We start from the raw sequence: 22,929 nt of genomic DNA on the forward strand, positions 1-22,929 counted from the left end.
CTTTTCATTTTTTTTCTGTATTTCCTCCACTGTGTAATCAGTCTTTGGTTTCTTAAATTTATGTGTGTTTTTTTTTTTTTTTGTGGTACGCGGGCCCCTCAATGTTGTGGCCTCTCCCGTTGTGGAGCACAGGTTCCGGACGCGCAGGCTCAGCGGCCATGGTTCACGGGCCCAGCCGCTCCACGGCATGTGGGATCCTCCCGGACGGGGGCACAAACCCGTGTCCCCTGCATTGGCAGGCGGACTCTCAACCACTGCGCCACCAGGGAAGCCCCAAATTTATGGGTTTTGTTGCTGTTGCTGTCTAATCCAGATTTGCAACCCTGCTTAGGTTTTCAATGTTTTTATTTCTGTGCCTTCAGTTCTCACCACAAAGTCAAGTTTTACTGCTCGACATAATGAGAAGTTTAACTCATGCTTTTTCCTGTCTTTCTTGATACTGTTTTCTTAAAAGTCAGTGAATGATTCCATTTGGTCTACGACCTTTTGTTTTGTAAATCATCTCCACTATTTGGACTTAACCATGTTGTCTAGAGTTGGAGTAAATTATTTTTCCAATATTATTCCTGATGAGCTTGTATAATATGGCTTAGTGTCATGTCAAACTCTGTTACTTACAGAAGTAGATGTGACAAAACGATCCATCGGTTTTTGCGGCTGTTGCTTGGTCATAGGCATGTCAATGTATGCTTTCAATTGGACTGTTTTTTCTATTGTAAATGGACATATTTTTTGTTGTTGTTGAAACTCAGATTTTTATTTACCCACTGGGAATTTGTAGAAAAGAGATTAGCCTTTTGCTCCTACACATGTTCTTGTGGGTAGACAGTGAAGGCAGTTTCCACACTGAAAACCATCCAACAGCTTGAAAACATAGAGTCACAGTGATATAACTGTGTTAAATATGGCAAATTTCCTGAACTAAGTAAGAGATATCCTATGTGTCAGCCATGATTTGCCAGCTAACTAGATAGTACTAAGGTTCTAATTTCTGTCTCTAGGATGCAGAAATGCAAACAGAAAACCTTTTTCTCTGTGACTTTAAACTCTTTTTTTTAACATCTTTATTGGAGTATAATTGCTTTACAATGGTGTGTTAGTTTCTGCTTTACAACAAAGTGAATCAGTTATATATAGACATATGTTCCCATATCTCTTCCCTCTTGCGTCTCCCACCCTCCCACCCTCCTATCCCACCCCTCCAGGCGGTCACGTGCTTTGTGACTTTAAACTCTTAACCCATCTTTTACATGTGTCTAGGTACATTGAGTAGGCAGCATTATAGTATCAATCATCTCTTATTCCATTCCAAATACATTTTGGAGACTGTATTTTTAAGATGACATTGTTTTAAGATCACATTGTCATATTGCCTTAAAATTGTTCATCCTATTTATGAAAAAATAGTAACCCTGAAGTAACCGTTTGAGAACGTTGAATATATTTAAGAACTCTGTGTGGTTTTAAAACGTTTGCTAAATACTTATCCCAGAAGTTGTTTTTCTGTTGTTAATGTTTATATTTATCACATACTTTATTCAACAAACTTAAATTTTTTCCAACTTGTATAAAAACATAATCTCTAGAGGTGTTTTGTTTGTTTGTTTGTTTTGCCATTTCCTGGTTATTTCGCTTTTTCTATTAGCCGGAAAAGCATTCTATATAGAAACAAATTCAATCTTAACTTACTTCCAAGTAACTGAAAAAAAATTTTTTAATTGTCCATTTTTATTCTGCTAGTACCCCACTAGAGGAAGGATTTTTTCCAGCTTTAGTGAGATTTAATTGACATATAACATTGTGTAAGTTTACGGTGTACAACATGATGATTTGATACAAGTATATATTGGGAAATGATGACCACCTCACATAGTTACTCTTTTTGTGGTAAGAACAGTTTAAGACTTACTGTCTTAAGCAACTGTCAAGTATATAATACAGTTTTGTTCACTATAGTCACGATGCTGTATCTTAGATTACCATAACATATTCACCTTATAACTGGAAGTTTGTACCCTTTGACCACATCTCTCCATTTTCCCCACCCCCAGTCCCTGGTAACCTCCATTCTACTCTGTTTCTATGAGTTTAGCTTTTTTAGATTCCTCATATCAGTGAAATTGTACAGTATTTGTCTTTCTGTGTCTGGCCTTCAAGGTACATGCATATTGCCAAAAAAGGCAGGATTTCCTTCTTTCTCATGGCTGAATAATATTCCATTGTATGTATTTTGGAATATTGTCTTATTTTTCATAGAGGCCTTAGAGGTAGTCTTGATAAATGCCTCTTTCTTGGGTGAACAACAGAGGTAACCATGGAAATGCTTGATGTGAAGCATGGTATCAGCAAGTGGCATAAACATAGAAAATGCTGACTTGTAATAACAGCTCTAACCAAGGCTCCTTGTGTGGCCTTGAGGAAGTCATGAGAATCCTACCTACCTCTGTTTCTCTTCATACAAGAGCAAGCAGCAGTACTCAATTTGCAGGACTATTGCTTGTGGTTTACTACATGGATTTTATAAATGTCAGGGGTCATTTAATGCTGAAAGTCCTGTTAAATCCATTAAGAGTTCTATCTATATACATTCAATTCCCCAAGGAAATGATTCATTCAACAGACATTTATTGAAAACTATTACTTGTTAGGCACAGGGCTGAGTACTGCACAGAATACAAAGTTATGGAAGATATGGTCCCTGCCTGACCTTTTAGTATGAAGCTGCTTGTGTTATGTGCCATAAGCCAGGTACAAACGAACCACTAAAAGAGTCCAAGGGAGGAGGGAGGGCTGGGATTATATCCAGCTGTGGTGGTTAAAGAAGTAGTCATGGGAGAGGTACCGTGTGAGATATTCTTGGAAGGAGAGACAGGAGGACATTCCAGGCAGAAAGGACAACCTAAGCAAAGACAGAGGGGAAACAACTGTAGTGTGGATTTGGGGAGTCGAGTGTTAAGTCAGCCTGGCTGAAGCATAGAGCCTGTGTTGGTAGAGGAGTAGCCTTAAAAGGAAGTGAGGAGCTTGAACTTGATTTTGTAGCGCTGTGGAATCTGACAATTTTGAGTAGAGAAATGGCATCATCAGCCTATGCAAGATGAATGAATAGAGCAAAAGAGACTGGCCACAGGGGGACCTCTTAGAAAGCTGCTATTGAAGCTTAGAGAGCTTCATATTGAAGGTATGAAATGATAAGAATTTGAATTAGGGGGTGGCCGTGGGAAGGAGAAGCCAGTGATGGAGTTGAGATGCTGCTCAAGTCAACATGGTTAAGTAAGAGGGGGTTGGTTGAAATACTACTTCCACCTACTGCTATTGTGTTCACCTTAATATCCAATTTCATTGAATTTGAAATGAAGATTTGTCATACTTTTTTTTGGTTTCACATTAGACGGTGTCTTGTTCACCACCACAGCTTTTGTGCGTAGCACACATAGTAAATATTGGGAGCTTGAAAAGTGGTCCCTGAATGAAACATGAGCTTGTTGAATCGCTTTGACAGAGGGAGAACCAATATGGGCTCCCCTGCAAGGTGCCTAGTCATCTCTCCACCTGCATCTGTACTTCTACTCCCAGTTCAGTTTTTACCTAAATATGAATGAAAATTGTATACACCCATGTGCCAACTTTCCTCACTCAACCACATTTTAACCTAGATTTCATGGCCTACAGATTGCTGATTTTTGTGAATTTAATTCTGTCCCTTGGCATTATAGAAATGTTCATTGGCCAAACGCCTTGGATACTCTCCAAATTTAGCATTTGAGTGTTTTTACCCTCTATGTGGATTTTTAAAAAATTTACTGAATGGCCACTGTTACATATTATTTTAAAGTAATTAGTGTGATAATCTAGTAATATTCAAGCATCATCTTCTGCCTTAAAATAGTTGAAATTGAATTTTACAGCAAGTGGCTAGCTTGCAAATAAAGGTATTCTTGGAAGCATGATTAGCACTAATAAGGTCATTCTGAGTCAAGTACCAGGTCATAATCTGCAGAAAAGGGTTTTGTGTAAAAGGTGACTGCCTAATCCAGTAAAAATATATATTTAAAGTTTAATCAATAATGATTGCTTCGAATGTACAGTGATATTTAAAAAGTCTGAAGAGTTTCAGCTTAGAAAGGCAAAGAAAAATTCTTAGAGAGAGAGCCTGTGCATTGACTTTTTAAGATAAACTTAGCTAGCAATCTGCTTTTTAAAAGAAATGGGAAAGTAATAAGAAATGGGAAACTAATTTCAAGATGGAATTTAAAAAAGGATTTCTAGGCTTATGAGCTGTACCTTGGTATTTGTGCAGTCAGCTCAATCTCTTATACCTTCTCCATCTTCATCTCCATTTGGCATAGTGATTTCTGTTTTTCAGGACAGACATCCTGAGGCCTTGGGTGCAATCTTTAGTAATCGAGATGTGATTCAGGTTTGGGCAACTGACCCTACTTCAAAAATAAGAAAAGTACCTGGACCATTTTAGAAAAATGTTTCAACAAAGAAGGAAACTTAAAATGGTTTTAAGTATTTAGCAGCATTCAGCTGATGTCATTAATAGTTTACAATAATATCCATAATTGTGACTTGCATATTTTAATAGGCAACTGACAGCTAAGACAAAACCAAGACCCTCTTTCACTCTTCCCAAATTCTCAAGGCCTCACTCCGGTGGCACATGACATTTATTCCATCTACGAAATATTGCTGATAAAATGTATTTAATCATATTTCACTATTCCTCCCCCAAATCTCCTATTCTCCTCACTAGAGAAACACTTAAGGAAAAAAATGACATTACTTCCATGCCGGAGATTGTAGAGAAAAAAAGAAGAAATTCGGAGACACCTATCTGAGAAAAGCTTTTCATTCTGAAATACTTCAGCTCCAATAATAATGTATTTGAAGCGAAACCAGAATGAAAGTGTAATGAATAAAGTAACATACTAATGAAGGGGGGGGTGATAGAGAAAGTGAGACTCTGCCAGAGAGAGAATTATTTGTGCCATTTTTATCACACATTATAAACTCCTTGGCTTTCCTTGAAGCAAAAATGAAGAGCTGTGATTAATTATGGCTCAGAGACGTCTCATTCTCCCCATCAAATTTCTCCTCCTCCTCAATAGCACCTCTAGACCCCTAGTTTAGTCACCTTTGATTTCTACCCCACTGTTTTCCTTTGATTTCTATCCCATAATGTCAAGTGCTAGAGCCCCTCTCAGCAACAGTCCTCAGGCCTCTGCAGTTGCAGAAGAGATAAGATAGGCAAACTCCTTGTGGGCAGGTTCCCTGCCCTATTCATTGTCTTCCATAGTATCCAGCAGTCTCTTTTACAGAGAGGTGCTTATTAACCAGTGTACTTTCCTTTATCAAGCAATAAGAACAATGCAGTTCAATACATTTTCCTCTTTACAGTGGTTGCCAGAAAGCGCAGAGCTACATTTAGGGCCCAGCTGAAGCAATTAACCTTATCTAGATTTTTGAAGTTTTTGATGTAATTATCACCACCTTCCCCATTATATCACTCTTACTCTTTAGGCCCATGATAATGGTGTTTTTGGAAGTGTGTCTTTCCTGTAAGTTGTTTCCAAGCCCTTGTGGAAGAATGGAGTTGTATACCTAGTGAGAGGGCAAGGGAAGGGGCTAATTCTATTTCTGAATTTCTTATTTACAGCTTATTAAGCTATTTGAGTGTTTTTCATTTAGACGTGCCAATGTATTGCAAGCATTATGGTATTGCAAACTGGGGGCTTCAGATTTAAATAGGCTGCCAGTGATAGAAGTAAACCGAGTACTGCTGAGACTATTCTTAATCAGAAAGGAAATGATAACAAATACTTGGAACTCCTTAGCCAGGTATTTATTTTCTTCACAATGAAAAGGACAAAGTGTTGTATGGGATGTCCTGTTTCCTTACTGCATCACTGCAGGGTACAACGGATGAACTTTGTATTTGGTGCTTGCTTTGAGGTTTGGGAGTCTATCAATACTTCACCTTTTGGTTATCCATGTTGAAATGCTGTGGTCAACATTGGGTTGTTTGCTTATTTGATGTGAAAAGTATTTCCCTCCTTTGAGCTTGTCTTTTTTCCAGATACCTTTTTTGGGGGTGAGGAGAAGAGGTAGTGCTTTCAAATGAGTGTGGTTTCTGCAGTGAGTAAAGGTATTAATTTATTAGAGAGCCGAGGAGCGTTTACTAGAAAATCCTTTATCTGCTTAAATTTGGGTATGTAGCAAACATTTTGAAAAACACTCTGGGGAGATTTGTAGAGCAAACATAGGCAACTTGTAATACAGAGCTCTTATATACTTACCTTTATAACTAATAGCACTACTTTGTAAACAGAAAATGAATGTGTTTTCTAGGAATAGTAGAATAGAATCTTGAGAGGTCCAATCCTTTTTTTGTGTGACCTGGACTGGCCTTCTTTTATACGACTGCTAACATCATTACTGAGGTCAGAGATGTGGAATTAAGATATCAAAACCCCGTCTATATGACCTTTTAGAAACTGATTATCAGCGACATAAGAAAATGCTTAGTAAATAGCTAAATCTATTGTTCCATAAGACAGCCATTCCCACAGTGTTGGGAAAGTGTTGTTGGCTGACTGGCAGCACCACCTTCACCTGGGTACTTGTTAGAAATGCAAATTCTCGGGCCCTACCCAGAACTGCTGAATCAGAAACTTTGAAGGTGAATCTGACAGTCTGTGTTTTACAGAGCCTTCCTGGTGATTCTGATGAACACTCAAGTTTGAGGACCACTGGTTTAGAGAAAACCCTAACAGTCCAAGAGAGTATCAACTAAAGATAATGTTTCTCAGTTTCAGAATTCTCAGCACTCTGGCTTATTGTTTATACTCAGATCTGGTGGAAAGAAAATGACATCTGTTCTGGAAGACTTATATATCTTTGGGAAACTTATTATATTTCTCTCCCCAGGGAGCACCACAGTGCTTATTAGCTGAGATAAGGCTCTGAGACGTACTGCACGAAAGAGCAGTTTACTTCTGTTACACTCAACATTTCTCAAAATTCTTTTACCACAGAAACCCTATTTTTGTGGAGCACATAGAAACTTCCCATTGAACATCTCATCACAGGTAGCTGGACAAGAATAACATTGGTGTGTAAATGTGTGAAACCAAGAAGAAAAAGATTATTTTAATCACTTGTCTCTTGTAACCCTTTGGAAGGATTAGTGACTTTTTTTATACCCCAAAAGGTCTATTGTAGGTGTTACTAGCTGCCACAAGTGGACTTTCAAAGTTTTATATGCAGCAAGTGTGGGGACAAAAAGGGCTTATATGTGTATATAACATATATAATATATATTTGTATATAATATATATTTATTATTAGTTCTTTACAATAGAAATACATATTCAATATAATTTTCAGTACAATAAGAATATTCAATGTATAAGTATATATGTTCCAACGTGTTTCACATTTATATGAGTCAATCTTGGCTTCTAAGCAGTTGGGCCTGTTGAGATGAAAAATAAGAAAATCTGTTCAAATAGTTAGAAACAGTTTTATAATGAGATTCATTATTATTTTACCAACTTATATAAATAATATTCAAAATCCCTTTGCTATAATTAATTACTTGTTAGTATTTTAAGCACCATTAACATCTTCTCTTATAGCCTAAAGCTTGTTTTGCTTTATCCTCCTAACTTACCAGGAAAAAAATGACTTGCTTGATTTCTTTATATCCTTTTAATATGTGTTATAAATAAAATATAACAGCAGTTTTGGCAAAATTAAAATATAAAAAGTACCAACCAAAAAATGTGACGCTCCCAAGTTTTTCATATGATAGAGATTACTTTGAATGTTTTATTCATTATGATTCTAAAGTGAATTTTCATTATGTGAGATCTTAAAGTAAGAAGCTTGTGATGGTAGAGAAGTGCCTCTTGACTAGGTAAACTGGTCTTCTAAGTAGGCACTGGCTTATTGCCAATTGTAAAGGGAGCAATAATTCCTTTCTCTTTTCAGTTATTTGCAAGGATAAGATTAAAGCTTGGATCTGCTTCTTTATCCTCTGCTCTTTCACCTACCATTACTACTGAGTTGTGGGAGCAGCAACTGTAACAATATCTGGTTCTAAGAAGAGAAGTGTCCTTGGTTTTCTAACATTGTATATAAATTCCCTCTCTAGACACATGATAATTTATATTACTCACAAAATCAAGGATTCCTCATATAATAGTGCATTATCTTCTGTGGGGAGGTAAAATGGTAAAACATAATTTGTAATCTATTGAATTTTTTATACTTAATTCAGAGCAACAATTTTAGTTCTAACTAACTAATAAAGAAAATAAATATTTTTTTTTTTTTACTGATTTTACTTCCAAAGCATACTAAATTTCACTTGTTCCCTTTATTCTTTCAAAGTACTTATGAAGTATGTAGGGGCGGGAATTATTCCTAGAAAAACTGATTAACAGAATTGGAAAATAATTTAGCCATGATCTAAAGGTAATTAGAATCCAGGACACTTAAATCCCAGTTTAGCCCTCTTCCTAATAAAATGCTGCATTCGTATTTAGTAAAATACTGCATTCATATTAAAAATTTAGATTTGTTCCTGCTTTGTCTCAGAATAAATGTGTTAGAGGTCAGAGTATGAACTGCCTGCAACCTGATTCCAAACAGCTGATTCATTTCAACTTTGGATTTGTTTATCATTATTATTTTCCCCATCAAATTGTCTTTAAAAGTATAAGTACCCTTTTGGATTCTACACGTTCAATTGTCTAGTCACTTATATAAGATCTAGGTTCCCTACTACATCATCAGCAAATACCTAGAATATTTTGTCTTTTAAAAGCTGTGGAAAAACCTAAATGCTAAGTTAGAGTGAATAGAATTGATGTGTTTACATCATGTTTATATGTTTACCTGATGCATTTACATGTTGATTTGCATTTGAAGTCTTTAGTCTTATTTTGTGAATAATGTTTACTTAACCAAAAATAAATTGACAATATAGAAAAGAAAATAAATAAACATAACTTGCTCACAGGCAGAGCTGAAGCACTGAAAAAGTCAAATCCTAGTTCCCAGGCCCACAAATCATCAGCCCATGTTGCACATGGGGTGCATGTGTTTTATACATGCACCCATGTAGAAGTTTATATATTTTTATACATTCTCTAGTCATTTAAGTCAAATCCCCACTAAAACTGAGCTTTTGGTGGCGTAGTCTTTTGTGAGATGGTATGCGTGGTGTGTGTGAATCCTTATTTGTCTGTTCTTTGTGGAATGAAATGCTTCAGAAGAACACTTTGTACTTCTTTGTGATAAGGTTGATCTTTTGTCATCGTTTGGGATTTTCTCTGCTTTGTCATAGTGTTGAACCTACAGCACCCAGACATTTATGGTCTGAGTAAACCTGCTTCTAAATGGCACTGCCGTGGTGTTTTTTTTTTTAAGATTCTTCTTTTAGAGTGGTAATAATAATAGTCACAAAAAGGCACACAACCAACCCTTTCATTGAGCCCCACTTCCATCTGTTCTCTATGTCCATGGGGTTTTGCAGGACTGTTACTTTTGTCAGGCCATGGTCATTTGTGCTTAAGCTCTTATAACCCGACTCCTGATTCCAGGACACTGCTTCTCCCAGACCAACTGGCAAAATTCTATCATGTAGACATTTGCTAAAAAGCTGTGCTAAGAGATGAGATATATGTACTAATTGTTCTGCTTTGGTTAGGATGAAAGACTTCATAATCCGTTTAAAGCACTTTGAACAGTGCCCAGCACATGGTAAATACACAGTAAAGTTATTCAGGTGGATGTGGTGTAAAAAACATTGGACACTCAGTTATCTTGTCTTATTCGTTTTCAAGTCACCTATGATCCCCAGGTGCTTAACAAAACATCCCACTTGGCATACATTTATCTATTAAATAGTTTCTAGACATACCTAACGGCCAGTTGGTATGCAATCTTTATTATAATCTTAGAAGGAAAATAGTGACCCAACCATTAGAAATATTTGAACGAGCTCATTCCTCAGTTTAGCACACCATGGTTTTGTGAGGCATTAGTGTACTGGTTAGGAATGTGAGCTGCAGACTCAGTCCACCTGGGTTCAAATCACAGCTCTGCGACATTTGTTCTGTTACCTTGAGCGTGTTTCTTCACATCTCTGTGCCTCAGTTCTTCAGTAAAACACTGACTTCCTAGGGTTATATTGTGAAGACTATATGAGGTAATGCACGTAAAGCACTTTGAACAGTGTCTGGCACATGGTAAATATACCTACGATAAAGTCAGTTGTTATTATTATTCAGGTGGTCATGATGTGAAAAAAAAAATGCAAACCTGACCACAGCGTTCAATAATTCCCTCAAATGAGTTGTGTCATTATGACTACTTTCATGATATTAATGGAAAATATAATTTTACAGGGGCCTCAACGTGGTCTCTAAATGTGTGTCAACAGTCATCTCATGCCAAGTTACATGAGCTAAACCTGTAGATACAGTTATTCTGTAGCCCACTCATAAATGGTCAGAATTAGTTCACATCTGAAGGGTCATTTGACCTTATATACTAGAGTCTGTAAAACATGAAACAAAACAAAAACGGTTAAATGCTCCAGTTACCTTTAGTAGAAAAAGAACTGTGAAATATTGGCACACCGATGTTTTATATGGCCTAGTTTATTTCTCTATCACTTGATCAAATATTTTTCTAGAATAGAATTTGATTTACCTTGTATAAGAGACATATAAACTGGGCTCTTTTTTTTTCCAGAAAGACATGTTTTCTGAAGTTTTCTAATTTTATTCTGATGTTCAGGGAAGGCACAATGAAGCTAGGGATTTGTTTTATTTTTCCTATTTTTCCCCTCACCAAAATAAGGATTCCACTAATTAAAAGGCAGTGACTAGACCTTAGAAACCTTGTTGTGCTTAATGTAGAGGGTTTATGGTTTTAAGAAACACTGCATCCTTACAAGTGCACTGTTCACCCACTAACTCTTCTAGCTGCTTAAACTGACTTGCGGAGAACAATTAATAGATTTTTAAAACTAATTAACTTTCGCTGTCCTTTGCTTTACTTTGTTTTAGATTTGGAGATAGGCATTCTTTGGCAGGGGTCATATTTCAACTTCTTCTCTGTAAAGATATGAGACATTTATGGTTGAGGGATTGATTTATTTTAAAATGTAAAACTTCCATTTATCATTCTATCTTCTTTAAACAACCCCATTTCTAGTTACATTGTTTGTGGATGGCCTTGTTTAGTTCTTTAAATACCAGGAACAGTTTCATCATCATCAAATATTAACTGCTCACTGAAAGCAGGTGAGTTTAACAAGGTTGCTATATTTACTAAGACTGAGAGAGGATCATTTTTAAACATATTCTTTAAAAAAGTAGTCTCGGTAGTTTCATCTAGAGCATTGTCAGTTCTGTTCACATCTCTGAAATACATTTTGGATGAAACTTAATATATTTGGTAAATAATCAGGCCAGGCAGAATAGATCTTTATTTTTAAAAGAGAAAAAATTTATATCAATAAATTGCTTGCTTTTATGTCAGAACAGAAACAAACAGCAACTTGGCCTAATAAAGAATCACTTGGCTAAAAAAAAAACCCACTTTATTTAAATACACAGTGCATTTGGAGTTTGGAGTTTTCTTTGGAGATTTGTCTGATACTCTAAAATGCCTACAGTTTTAATAACAAGTTAGCATAAAGGTTTCAGTAAGGCTTTTGGTGATAAAAATATATTTATCATTAACGAAATGTAGAGCTAGTCCATGCCTCAAAGCATTTTAATGCAGTCCATGTCACCAAGTAAACCTTTCTGCTTGGAAATTGCATATTTGGTATTAGTTTGGTAGTTGGGTAGGATTGTGAGAAAAATGCGTATTTTAAAGTGGATACATTTGGCTCCGGCGTTTGAAACATGATTTCTACTTATGAATTTAGCAAGACCCTGTAAACAACCATTTGGTATCATGCTTTTAAATTTCTTTACCTGAAAGAAAACTTATGTCTAGCAAAAAAAAAAAAAAAAAAGGACTGATTTTTATCTCTGTGCCTCTAATTTCAAAAATGCAGAGGTAAATCAATAACTGTATCTGCCCTTTATATAACCTCTGGGTGGAGGGGTACATGGCTGGCTCTAGAGATGTAATTATTTAATTTATTCTTAGCAGCATACTGAGCGTTGCAAAGATAAATTGTTTACATCTGAACAATAATCAGTGCCTTTCTCACCTTTTACTCCCCTTAAGTTTGCAAGATATTTGTCTACATTTAATTCTTCTTTGAAATTTTCTTTTTGCTTGGAGACAGGAAATTTAACTTTGCCAGGTGGAAACCGCAAGGTTTAAGTTTAGTGCACAACTAAGACCCTTAGGAATTGGAGGGATTGCCAAATACATTCCTACTTCCCAAGTTTTAGTGCCGTTAAAACTCACTTGAGACCCTTAAGTCATGGAAAACCTAAGGTAACTGGCATGGTTTCAAGGGATAGAAGTCACAGTGTAGGAAAGCCAGTTAGACAGAGAAGGCTTGAAGTTGTGATTTCAGAAGTTACCTGACTGAAGCATTCAAACAAAAGAAGCAAGGCCCGGCAGCCATTTGGAAAGCTCTGGCAGAACTCACAACTTTGGCAAGGAGCGCTGGGAAGCTGACTGTGGGATCTTTCTTTGTAGCCATCATAGGAAAAATCTACATCTTGTTAGCTGTGCAGAGATCGAGTATGGGCAGGAGTGTTCAATGTCATTTCAACGGACGATCCAGTTCCTTGGAGTTCACTGTATGCCATGGGGCTTGCTTTGAGCTTTAGTAGGAGGGAGTTGAATTAAATCAGTATTTTCATAACGATTCTCTAACGAAATATGTTAAAAGGTATTTTATGGAAAAAAAAAAGAGGCATGGTTTCTGCGATTGAACTGTGTTTCAGTTAACAGAAGTCAGCAGGTTTCTTTACTCTAGGACATGTGAGAGGGAACCTTTAGTACGCTCCGGTGGACTGTTAATCTCCAAGAGGGGAATAGAGGGTACCATTCCTTACAAGTATTTCACCAGGAAGCTCAGTTTCTGAGGCTCCTCTCTTGGGAATAGTGGTCTGTGGTACACAGACTGAAGGATCTCTAAGAGCCTTTCCAGCTTTAATGTTTCCATGACATGTTGTCTATAACATAGAAGCTTCCCCAGTGAAGTACAATTTCATTCTCTCTGACCTTACTAATTCTGACTCTTTGATAATTCCAACAAAGGAGACTGCAATCTTAATAAAAAATAAATTCAGGATTGTGTCTAATAACTGATTCCTGAATGTTCCCCATTGCCACTTTTGTGATATACCTGTTCTGTCATGTGGGGCTGTTATGGATTGCCATTTGTGCTGAGTATATTATTTTGTTCATTAGAATTAACCATGCCCCTCTACCTCTCCCTCTCTTTTAATATGAGTAATCAAGGGTTGACTGAAAAAGACATCTATGCAAATAATGGCTATTCATGCCATTTTTTGCAGGTTTTGAATATGTATCTGCATCGATCTTATGTGTGCATGTGGAAACATAATACTTAAGCAGATGTTTTCCTGGGCTTTAATGGATGACTTTTGCTTGAATTTAAGTATACCACCGACAGGACTGAAGAAATTAAGGTTAACCCGTCCTCCTCTCCCTCCCCCCACTAACAAAAACCTTAAAAACATAAAAGCCTCATCTTCCTGTAATAATTCATATGTTCAAAAATGTATATGAATTTAGAGTCAGGAGTTCCGGCATGGTGGTCACTCACCACACCCTCCCCCATCCCAGTTTAAAGGAGGAGCTCCGGCAGGCAGGCATCAAAGTCATTTGAATATACAGTTGCGCCACGGTGGTTGGGAAAGTGGACTGGCTGACTGGGTAGGGAGACGTGCGAAGCTTTTGGTGGGAGGAGCCAGGGGATAAAAAATTGCTTTCTCCAACAGTCAACTTCCTTAAATTCCTTGCAGCTGGTCAGGTAAGCTGGGGCTGAGAGTGCCTTCTGCTTTGCTCCGGGCAACTGAAGGCCTAGTAGAGCCTGGGCTGATTCCATAGAGGGGGCTGCTTATGACCTTAAGGTAACGGGATGAAAATGGGTTTTTCAGGATTTGACTTTATTTAGCTCCACTCACAAGGGTGGAGAATAGATAGGGAGAGGGTTGCCGTATAATATTTTGTATGGGGCATACTTATCCTAAAAAATTAGTCCTTGTTCATTTGAAATTCAAATTTGATTGGGAGTCCTGTGTTTTCATTTGATAAATCTGGCAACCCTAGATAGGATCCCAGGCAGAAGCCCTAGCTGGGAAGAAAGGGTGCAAGCAGCCGGCATCCTTTTTGTCCTGGTTCCAAATCGCTGTGGTTAGTGACTGGATGGGGTGTCCGGAGAAGGAAGCCGCGAGAACCCTGGGAGCCAGAGATTTGACTGCCTAAGGGCCAAGGGAGAGACCCCTTTATGTTGTTTTGTAACAAAGCCTATGTAGTAAGTAGCTTCTTGAAGTTGCATGATTTTGTGTATTTGTTTTCTTGGAGTAACATTCAATGTCATTCTTTTTTCTTTCCTTTTTTTCTGTATTTTAATGACATTTTACACTGGCAGCCATCAGCTACTTTAAAGACAGCGTCCGTGAATCCTTAGCATTGGAAACGCCTTCTGACTTTCGGTAACTCGGCACCAGTGTGCTTCAGTTGTCTTTGGGTTTTAATTTGATTCTGGTTGGCTGTTTTGTAAACAGAGATCATACATTCCTGAGGAGCATATTATTGAACAGATATCCAGTTAATATTTTTCTCAAGCAGTTGAAGGTATTTGATTAGACCAGAGGGGAAACATGGGGGGGTGGGCAGGAAGCAGATCTGGGGTATTGGGGAGGCAGGCTTGGTTTCACTATGGCCGCAACTATGATTTTTGGTGTTATTTGTTCTTCAAAAAATTTTCAAGCTAATGATTATTTGAAAATAAATGTTTAATGTGAATGCAGCTGAACATGGGTCTTAAAGCACAGCGGGAACATTTTTCTTGTAAGAAGTCAGCATATGCGATAGAGATGCACAAGAAGGCTCCACTCCATGTGATTATCCTGAAGCCACCTTTGTCTCAGGGGCTTCAGGGAATTTGACTTGCAGCTGGTTAGAGAAATGCAGGGTGGGGATGGAGCAGTTGAAGAAGGCAGTTTATTCTAAGCTGACCCTAGAAATGCAGTGCTCCCCTTGGGCAGGCCCAGGTGCTGATTAAATGTGAATCTGCTGCAGGTTCCTTTATTCTGCTCTGTGGGCCGCTATATCCTGGGGGTTCTTGTGACCACAGACCCCTGGGAATTAGACCAGGGTTTGTGTCTGTGCCTCATGGGTTCCTAACATTTCTGATTCAGTTATACTGAATTACCAGGATTTTTCAGCCATGATGATCACACACACCCCAGAGTATATATTCATAGAAAAAAAATTGTTACGAAGTAGCTATTTTCTGGACCTGAATAGAATAACGGTCCATTTGCAACAGAAAACCAGGAACAGCCTCAGTCATATGTTGCCTCTTGTTCTCTTCTTGGAGGAGGAAGAAAGAACTTAGGAAAGGAAATGGCGAGAGAAGCAATTAGGCCTCTAAGGCCGACTTAGTGTGATGCCCTATAAAATTATTCTCACAAAGTTTATTCATTCATTCAGCAAACTTTTATGGAGTGGTCACTATTCACCAGGCACAGAAACAGACCTGGAGGTTCAAAGATGAGTAAGATATAGTCCTGCCTTTAGACAAACTCAAGGTGGAATGGGGAGATAGGCATGCAAACAATGTATCAATGTACACAGTGATAAGTGCTATGATAAAAGGGAGTGCAAGATGCAGCTGGAGACACAAACCAGGGAGAGGGAGAGGGAAGTGGGGGTGGGGTGGGGAGAGGGGTTCAGGAAGATCTTTACAGAGAAAGAGTCATTTGAAGTGAAAATCCGTATTGGGTAGTGAGAGTCTGCAAACTTGGCTTCTGTCCTTACTGAGCTGCTTGTTAATTAGGACAAGCCATCTCATCAATTTGGCCTTCACTTTCTCTGTAAGATAAAAGTGCACAGATGTTCCTTAAAATCCGGTTCAGCCCTAAATGTTCCGATTCTGGTAATCAGGTTATCTTAGCGGGCTGCTGCAGAGAACAATGGTGTGATTGTTGAGCCTACTCCTCCCTTCATCTTCTGGAGGTCACCACTTGCAAGATTTCTTGAGGCAGATAGGCGAGAAAATTCTTCTGCCCTCCTTCCAGCTTCTTACCTATTCAGACTTGGTGTCTGGTTTGCACCGAAGTCATTGCCCTGTATATGTGTATATGGGATGTCAAGAAAGCAGAGTTCATGAGTTTGGGATTAGCAGATGCAAACTATATGTAGGATGGATAAACGACGAGGTCCTGCTGTACAGCACAGGACGCTATATTCAATATCCTGTGGTAAACCGTAATGGAAAAGAGTATGAAAAAGAATGTATACATATGTATAACTGAGTCACTTTGCTGTACAACAGAAATTAACATGACAGTGTAAATCAACTATACTTCAATAAAATGTAAAAAAAGGAAGGCAGAGTGCAACAGAGATGCAGTGCTGACTGCAGTGGGGGAGTGCTTGGCTGGCTCATTCATTTTGCCTTCAATAAACTCAGGAAATGGTTTAATAAAGACTTTTTTAAAAGGATTTTTTGTCTGCATCCCAAATTTAAATTAAAAGTTGTATGCAAGATTTTAAGGATGCTTTTTGTACGTATATGTCAATATTCATAGATGGTACAATACTGGAGGATATCCATTTTTATAAAGACAGAACTCTAAGAGGAAGAAAGTGGGAAGTTTGCCTTTACTATACTGATATCTGGCTAATACTCAGTTTATGTTCATGTTGCCTCACTTTTAGCCATTTCAGATTGTTCCTAGCCCTTAATAGGTCCGTGATGGTTGTAGGAACCAAGCAACCTACTACGTATCATTTGTAATTCTAAAATTACTGTTACTTCCTCTGAGAAGCCATGTCTATGCATATGTAAGTACGTTTCAGTGGGGCAGTATAATCAAGAGGATTTTTCATTTAACACATGATCATTAAAATGAAATAATTTTTTTCATAGAAATCAAATCATCTCTTCATTGCCTTTATTTAACATTTAACTTTTAACTCTTGATAGTCTAGCAGAGCAGTGAGATGTCTTTGAAAAAGTAATCCAGTTACCACTGTATTTGAGAGCTTTTTCCCCCCATAATTCCTAATGTATTTGAAGAAGCAAGTCATTCTGCAAACAGCTGTTCCTGTTAATATACTGGTGATTGACAAAGGGTAATTTTCAGCTTCCTGGGGTCCTTTTCTTATTCTGATGGATGGTAGAGCTTTCTCTCATGAACATAAAAAAGTACACTTCACAGGGGTTTTCTACCACCAAGTGCCCGGGAAGTCTTGTCTCTGACAGACTCTCACTCTCATAACTCCCAAGACTTGGGTGGGATTTGAATCTCTACAATGCTACTTTTCTCTTTCACTCAAGTACTCTTTGTGCTCATTTGTGAAAAGCCTGAAGGTAGGAAAAAGGAAATAGATTGAATTTGGGAGGTTTTATGAATGCTCTGCAACTTTTTCCTTTGTCTGTCATCAACTTTTTGATGTATTTCTGAAACTTCATTGGTCATTTATTCCCCTGCTGCTTTTCGGGTGCTTTTTCAAAGACAGTAGATGGGAAAGGGGAGCGGGAAGCTTCATAGATATACTAGTGCTTATTTCAGCAGAGAATCACTTTCCCATTGAATCACCTTGCTATTTTCTTGACTCCGTATCACAGTGAAAAACCCAATGAGGCCAAAGGAAATGGAAAAGGAGTGAAATTGAGGCAAGCCTAAATGAGCTTGCACTCTAATCTCTTCAATGCTTTAATTTTGTGTGTCTGTGGAGGGGAGGGAGAGAGGTTTACACATCTTGACCAGCCTTAGCTGCTATTTTTAGGATAGAGCCAGCTCTACCAGTGGATGGCAATTTTCACAGGTACGACATTTAGAGTCGTTTATGACATGGTGTCCTACTTTGCACTGAGCACATGGCAACTCTGAACCTGTGGGTCTAGAAGGAGGGCTTGGACAACATTGACTTGGCTTGGGAAACACAATGGGTGATTTTTTTCAGCGCAAGATGGTTTCTGGGCTGTTATAGACCTGATGTGATAGGGATAGGTGGCCCATTCAAGAGTGCTTAGCTGGCCTCAGGAAAACATTGGAACCTTTCTACTCCATAGTCTCTGGTTTTCCAAAGGACAAAAACAATAAGTGATTACATACTGTGCTGGGCAGATCCCTCCTCAGCCTCCACCCCATCCCATTCATACTTGCTTACCAAAGCCTTAATCCCCTCCAAGGACTAAAAGCAAATGTTAGCAAACGTCAAGAGCAAAGTTTGCCACCCTCTCCCCAGCTCCAATGAAAGTATTTTGGCCTGTAATTAAGTTTGGGCACCTTGAAGAATTAATACAGGGGAGATTTGTTATCACCAAGTGTTGCGCATATAAATATATTATCCTGAGTCCTAAAGTCGTTTTGAAAAAACTTGAGGGGCTTGGCTTTCTTTTGAAATATTGTGTTCCACAGATAACGTTGATGTTAAATTATTTGTTCTCATCTATTGTTTGGAGAGAAAATGCAGGTTGCTTTTTTTTCTTTATAAGCTTTCTTTAACATAAGAAACAGTCTCTGGTGAGGTAGTGTTTCTGTGCATTTGCATTGTTATAGAATTAAATGATGGATTCTGTCATTCAAAAGAGAATGCTTTATAAATCAAGTAAAATCTCATAACTAAGATGAATAAGTTTTTTAAAATCTTATGCTGCCTCATATTCCATACTTTAGTTTTATAGCCTAACTTGATGTAATTTTTAAAGTGTAATTTTTTTTCTATTTCTGTGTACCATTTTTGATTTGTAAAAATGTCATTAGTTTCCCAAGAAAAAGCTTAAGAAAAGTTATTATATATAAAGGACAGTAACATAACAGCACAAAGGCAGGTAGCAATTCTTTATCTGTAGATTGGCAGGAAATGTGCCAAATACACCATGTTCTCTCACTCCCTTCCATTCTCCTCTCCTCTCTGATGACATTCAGTGTAAATGACGTTAAAATTCTAAACTGTAACAAATGGCAAAAATCCTAAGGTATTCCTTTTCCTTCTTTTTTTTTTAACTGATCTATTGTTTGGAATTCCTGAATGTAAGAGAGAGTCCTCATCTAATTTTGGGGGCGCAGGGAGTGGGTTACAAATTGTGTTCTGTTTAAATGTTTATGGTTGTGTTTGCCACTTGTCTGGGAAAGCTATCAAGGTGGGTTTGTGATCCTAAGGCAATCCTGCTCAGCAGGTGCCTGGTTTCTTTTTTCAGGGCTGCTATGCAACTGTCCCAAAGCCTGGGAATTGGAGCAATGGCCCTAAATGCTAGTAGGCAGCAAGAGGAAAGATAGTCTAAGGAGAAGGAAGGTCAGGACTAAGTTGCTTAGACCTGGTTAGGGGGCAGGATTTCCAAATGCAGCTGCAGGTAGTGATAAAAAAGACCTGAAATTCAGAAGAGGGGTCAGAGGTAGAGATAGAGATTTAAGATCTGAGCAATTGCAGTGAGAGATGAAATTTTACCAGCACTTCATTTCTCCAGGGGAAAGAGATTAAGGAGGAGAGCAGAGGATTTAGGACTGTACCTTGGGGAAATCTTTAATGTTAGGGTGTGGGAGGAAAAGAGAAACGCCGGAAGTATAAACTACCATGCTTGGCCCTGGAAGCCACCAAGTGTCACTACTTCCCCTGAGCTGTTAATTCTGAACCAGATAATCCCAGTTATACTGGGTAGAGGGTGGAGAATCTGGGAACTAAAATCCTTGTGACTATCTTTGCTTTGATGCAGGTTGTAGTAGGTGTAAAAAGAAGCTTATGGGGCTTCCCTGGTGGCACAGTGGTTGAGAGTCCGCCTGCCGATGCAGGGGACACGGGTTCGTGCCCCGGTCCGGGAAGATCCCACGTGCCGCGGAGCGGCTGGGCCCGTGAGTCATGGCCGCTGAGCCTGTGCGTCCGGAGCCTGTGCTCCGCAACGGGAGAGGCCACAACAGTGAGAGGCCCGCGTAACGCAAAAAACAAACAAAAAAAAGAAGCTTATGTTTTCTCTTAGGGGGGACATTACTGGGGGGAACCCTCCATTACCGCAATTTTTAGCGCATATAAGGATTTCCTTATAGTCCTTATATGTACTAAAATTATGTAGCTGTTTCCTAGGCTACTTAATGAGTTCAGGAAGACTGGGTTCATACCACCCTCAACTCTTACTACCAAGAAATTCTTCCTTTTCCAGGATTTCCAGAGAAATATAAAAACACATTGAAACTAGGGTATTATTTGATTTTATAAATAATTTGATTAAAAATTTGATCAAACTGAGAAACAACAGGACAAGCCTGACGGAAAACAATAGTGGCTTCCTTGACTTCTCAAGCTATGTTTTAAGTTATACTCAGCTTCCTGCCAGGGGAGATAAAATAAAAGAGCCACCTCGTCCCACTGATCTGATATTTAAAAGAGCAGTTGCAGTGCATCTGGTTTTGCTTTATAGGTAACTCTCTAAAATTTTGAAGGACACACCTTGATGCTCAGTGAAATTATAGGAATGCTTGGATAACAAGATAACTAAATATGGAGAAGTGATTACATAATCCGTTAAGGCATCATAAATAGGGAAAATTCGTAGCATGTGTTGAAAACACTTGATGAACTAACTGACTTTCTCCTGGGAATTCGGGTGGCCTAGCAACTTGCGCTCTTGGGTTCAAAAAAAAGTTGCCTTTTTTTCCCACCCCTCCCTCCAGTAAGCTCACGCACTATGAAGGATCTTAGCAACTGTGGGAAAAAGAATGGCTTGCAGTTGTGCTTATCTTAAAAGGATTATGGCAGACCTAGTAATCCAAATGAGAGAATCATTAGCTGCTTTGCCCAGTGCTCAAGAGTTAAACAAACACAACAGGTCACATTTGAGAATGTGATAAATACCTGTTCAGTGACATCCTTTGCTACCACATAGTCAACACCATAATTATCAGCCATATCAGCATTTAGGTAATACCAAACGCACGTTTGGTTCCACAGGACTGACATATGATCCTGTCTGGAAGTGCTTAAACCATCCATAAAACATTCGAATACCGGACACTCCCAAGTACACTTTGGTCTCAATTATCCAAGTGATCCAGGGCCAGTGCCTCCGGAATCTACAGAACAGCATAGCCCCAAGGTAGAGATTTATTCTTTGATTAACAAAATATCAGTGGATTTCAGGATGTTTCTCACATTGTATGGATTCAGGAAAAAACTTGAGAGCCAAAATTGTCCAGAATAATGGATCTAAAAGTTTTAAGATACATTTATGTGTATATATGTAACATTTTCCCTCCGTTTTCCTGATTGTATGTAGATCCACACCCTAAATCATATTTAACATGCATGATGTCTCACGTTGGGAAATTTTTATATAAATCTGTAATGTTATGATGATACACTATTCCTAATGTTTTATATTTTAAACGTAAGTTGATGCGTATCAAAGTAGAGCAGAGCAAAGTGGCTAAGAGAATAAGTTCTGGAATCAGACTAGACTAACTGGGTTTTAGTTCTGGTTTTGTCACATGTTAGCTGTGCAAGCTTCTCTCAGTCTCAGTTTCCTCACCTGGAAGATGAAGATTATGAGAGTATCAGTCTTAGCGGCCTTGTATGAAGACTGAATGCATTCATTCAAGTAAAGTACTTATGACATATACATAAGTACATCACATATGCTAAGAGATTAATAAACTTTTCTTACTTTCTTAGCCACACCAGATTTTTAGAAATATTAATGTAAATTCATCTAATCCTTCATTTTCAGGGTCGGTGTGCTAGAGAGAACTGCAAGTACCTTCACCCTCCTCCGCATTTAAAAACGCAGCTGGAAATTAATGGACGGAACAATCTGATTCAACAAAAGACTGCTGCAGCCATGTTTGCCCAGCAGATGCAGTTTATGCTCCAAAATGGTCAAATGCCATCACTTGTAAGTCACGGTGCTGCTTTTTCAAAATTGCATATGTATGTCTTTTATTTTTTAAGGATATATATCTACATTGGAATAACCTTGCAGGGCCTTTGGGAAGTTAGTCACCAAAGTATTGAGGATGCAGGCTGATAGGTAATTGACACTACAAAGCTGCTGTGCACATGAAGGGAGCAATCGGGTGCGTTGGATTTAAAACCTGGGTTGCAGGAACCATGAATGTAGTTTATAGAAGAATATTAATAAAGGAGCAGGGACATTTTAAGAGGAGGAAGAGGTTTGATGATTATTACATATAACCCTTTTAATTTTAGGATATTAATTCAAACAAATTTCCTTGCTCTCTGATGGTAGTTTTGTTGTGACTTTTTAATAGACTTTTTATTTTAAAATAGTTTTAGATTTAAAGAAAAGTTGCAAACATAGTACAGAGAGTTCCCATATTACCCCTCACCTGGTTTCCCCCACTGTTAATATCTTATATTTCCATGGTATATTTGTCAAAACTAAGGAACTGACATTTACACATTACTATTAACTGAACTCCAGACTTTATTCAGACTTCACCAGATTTTCCATTAGTGTACCCTTTCTGTTCCAGTGTCCAATCCAGGATACCACAGTGCATTTATTTGAATCCTGTCTCCCCTCTCTCCTCTGGTCTGTGACCATTTCTCAGTCTTTCCCTGTTTCCCATGACCTTGACAGTCTTGAGGAATACTGGCCAGGTAGTTGATGGGGGTTTTAACTTAATCTAGCCACAGTTTCCCTTTGCTGAAATTAATAATATTTTGGCGTCATTCTAGACCAATGTCTAGTATTTGTGTGGATCAGTGAGTTTAAATGGA

General features: G+C 38.2%; 1 protein-coding gene across 8 annotated transcripts in view; it reads left to right on the forward strand.

Moving 5' to 3' along the window:
* MBNL3 (muscleblind like splicing regulator 3) overlaps positions 1-22,929 on the forward strand; it is a 124,708-nt gene that overhangs the window by 71,182 nt on the left and 30,597 nt on the right. For 5 of the 8 annotated variants that reach the window (XR_009518055.1, XM_060003029.1, XM_060003030.1 and 2 more), the window contains one exon: positions 21,917-22,081. Coding sequence is in view for 7 of the 8 variants with exons in the window: in XM_060003029.1 (XP_059859012.1) it covers positions 21,917-22,081 (165 nt within the window). In the remaining variant the exon portion in view is untranslated. The other 3 variants (XM_060003032.1, XM_060003031.1, XM_060003033.1) reach the window with 3 other exon arrangements.

This window comes from Delphinus delphis, chromosome X (assembly GCF_949987515.2).
Source record: "Delphinus delphis chromosome X, mDelDel1.2, whole genome shotgun sequence".
In the NCBI taxonomy this organism is placed as follows: Eukaryota; Metazoa; Chordata; class Mammalia; order Artiodactyla; family Delphinidae; genus Delphinus; species Delphinus delphis.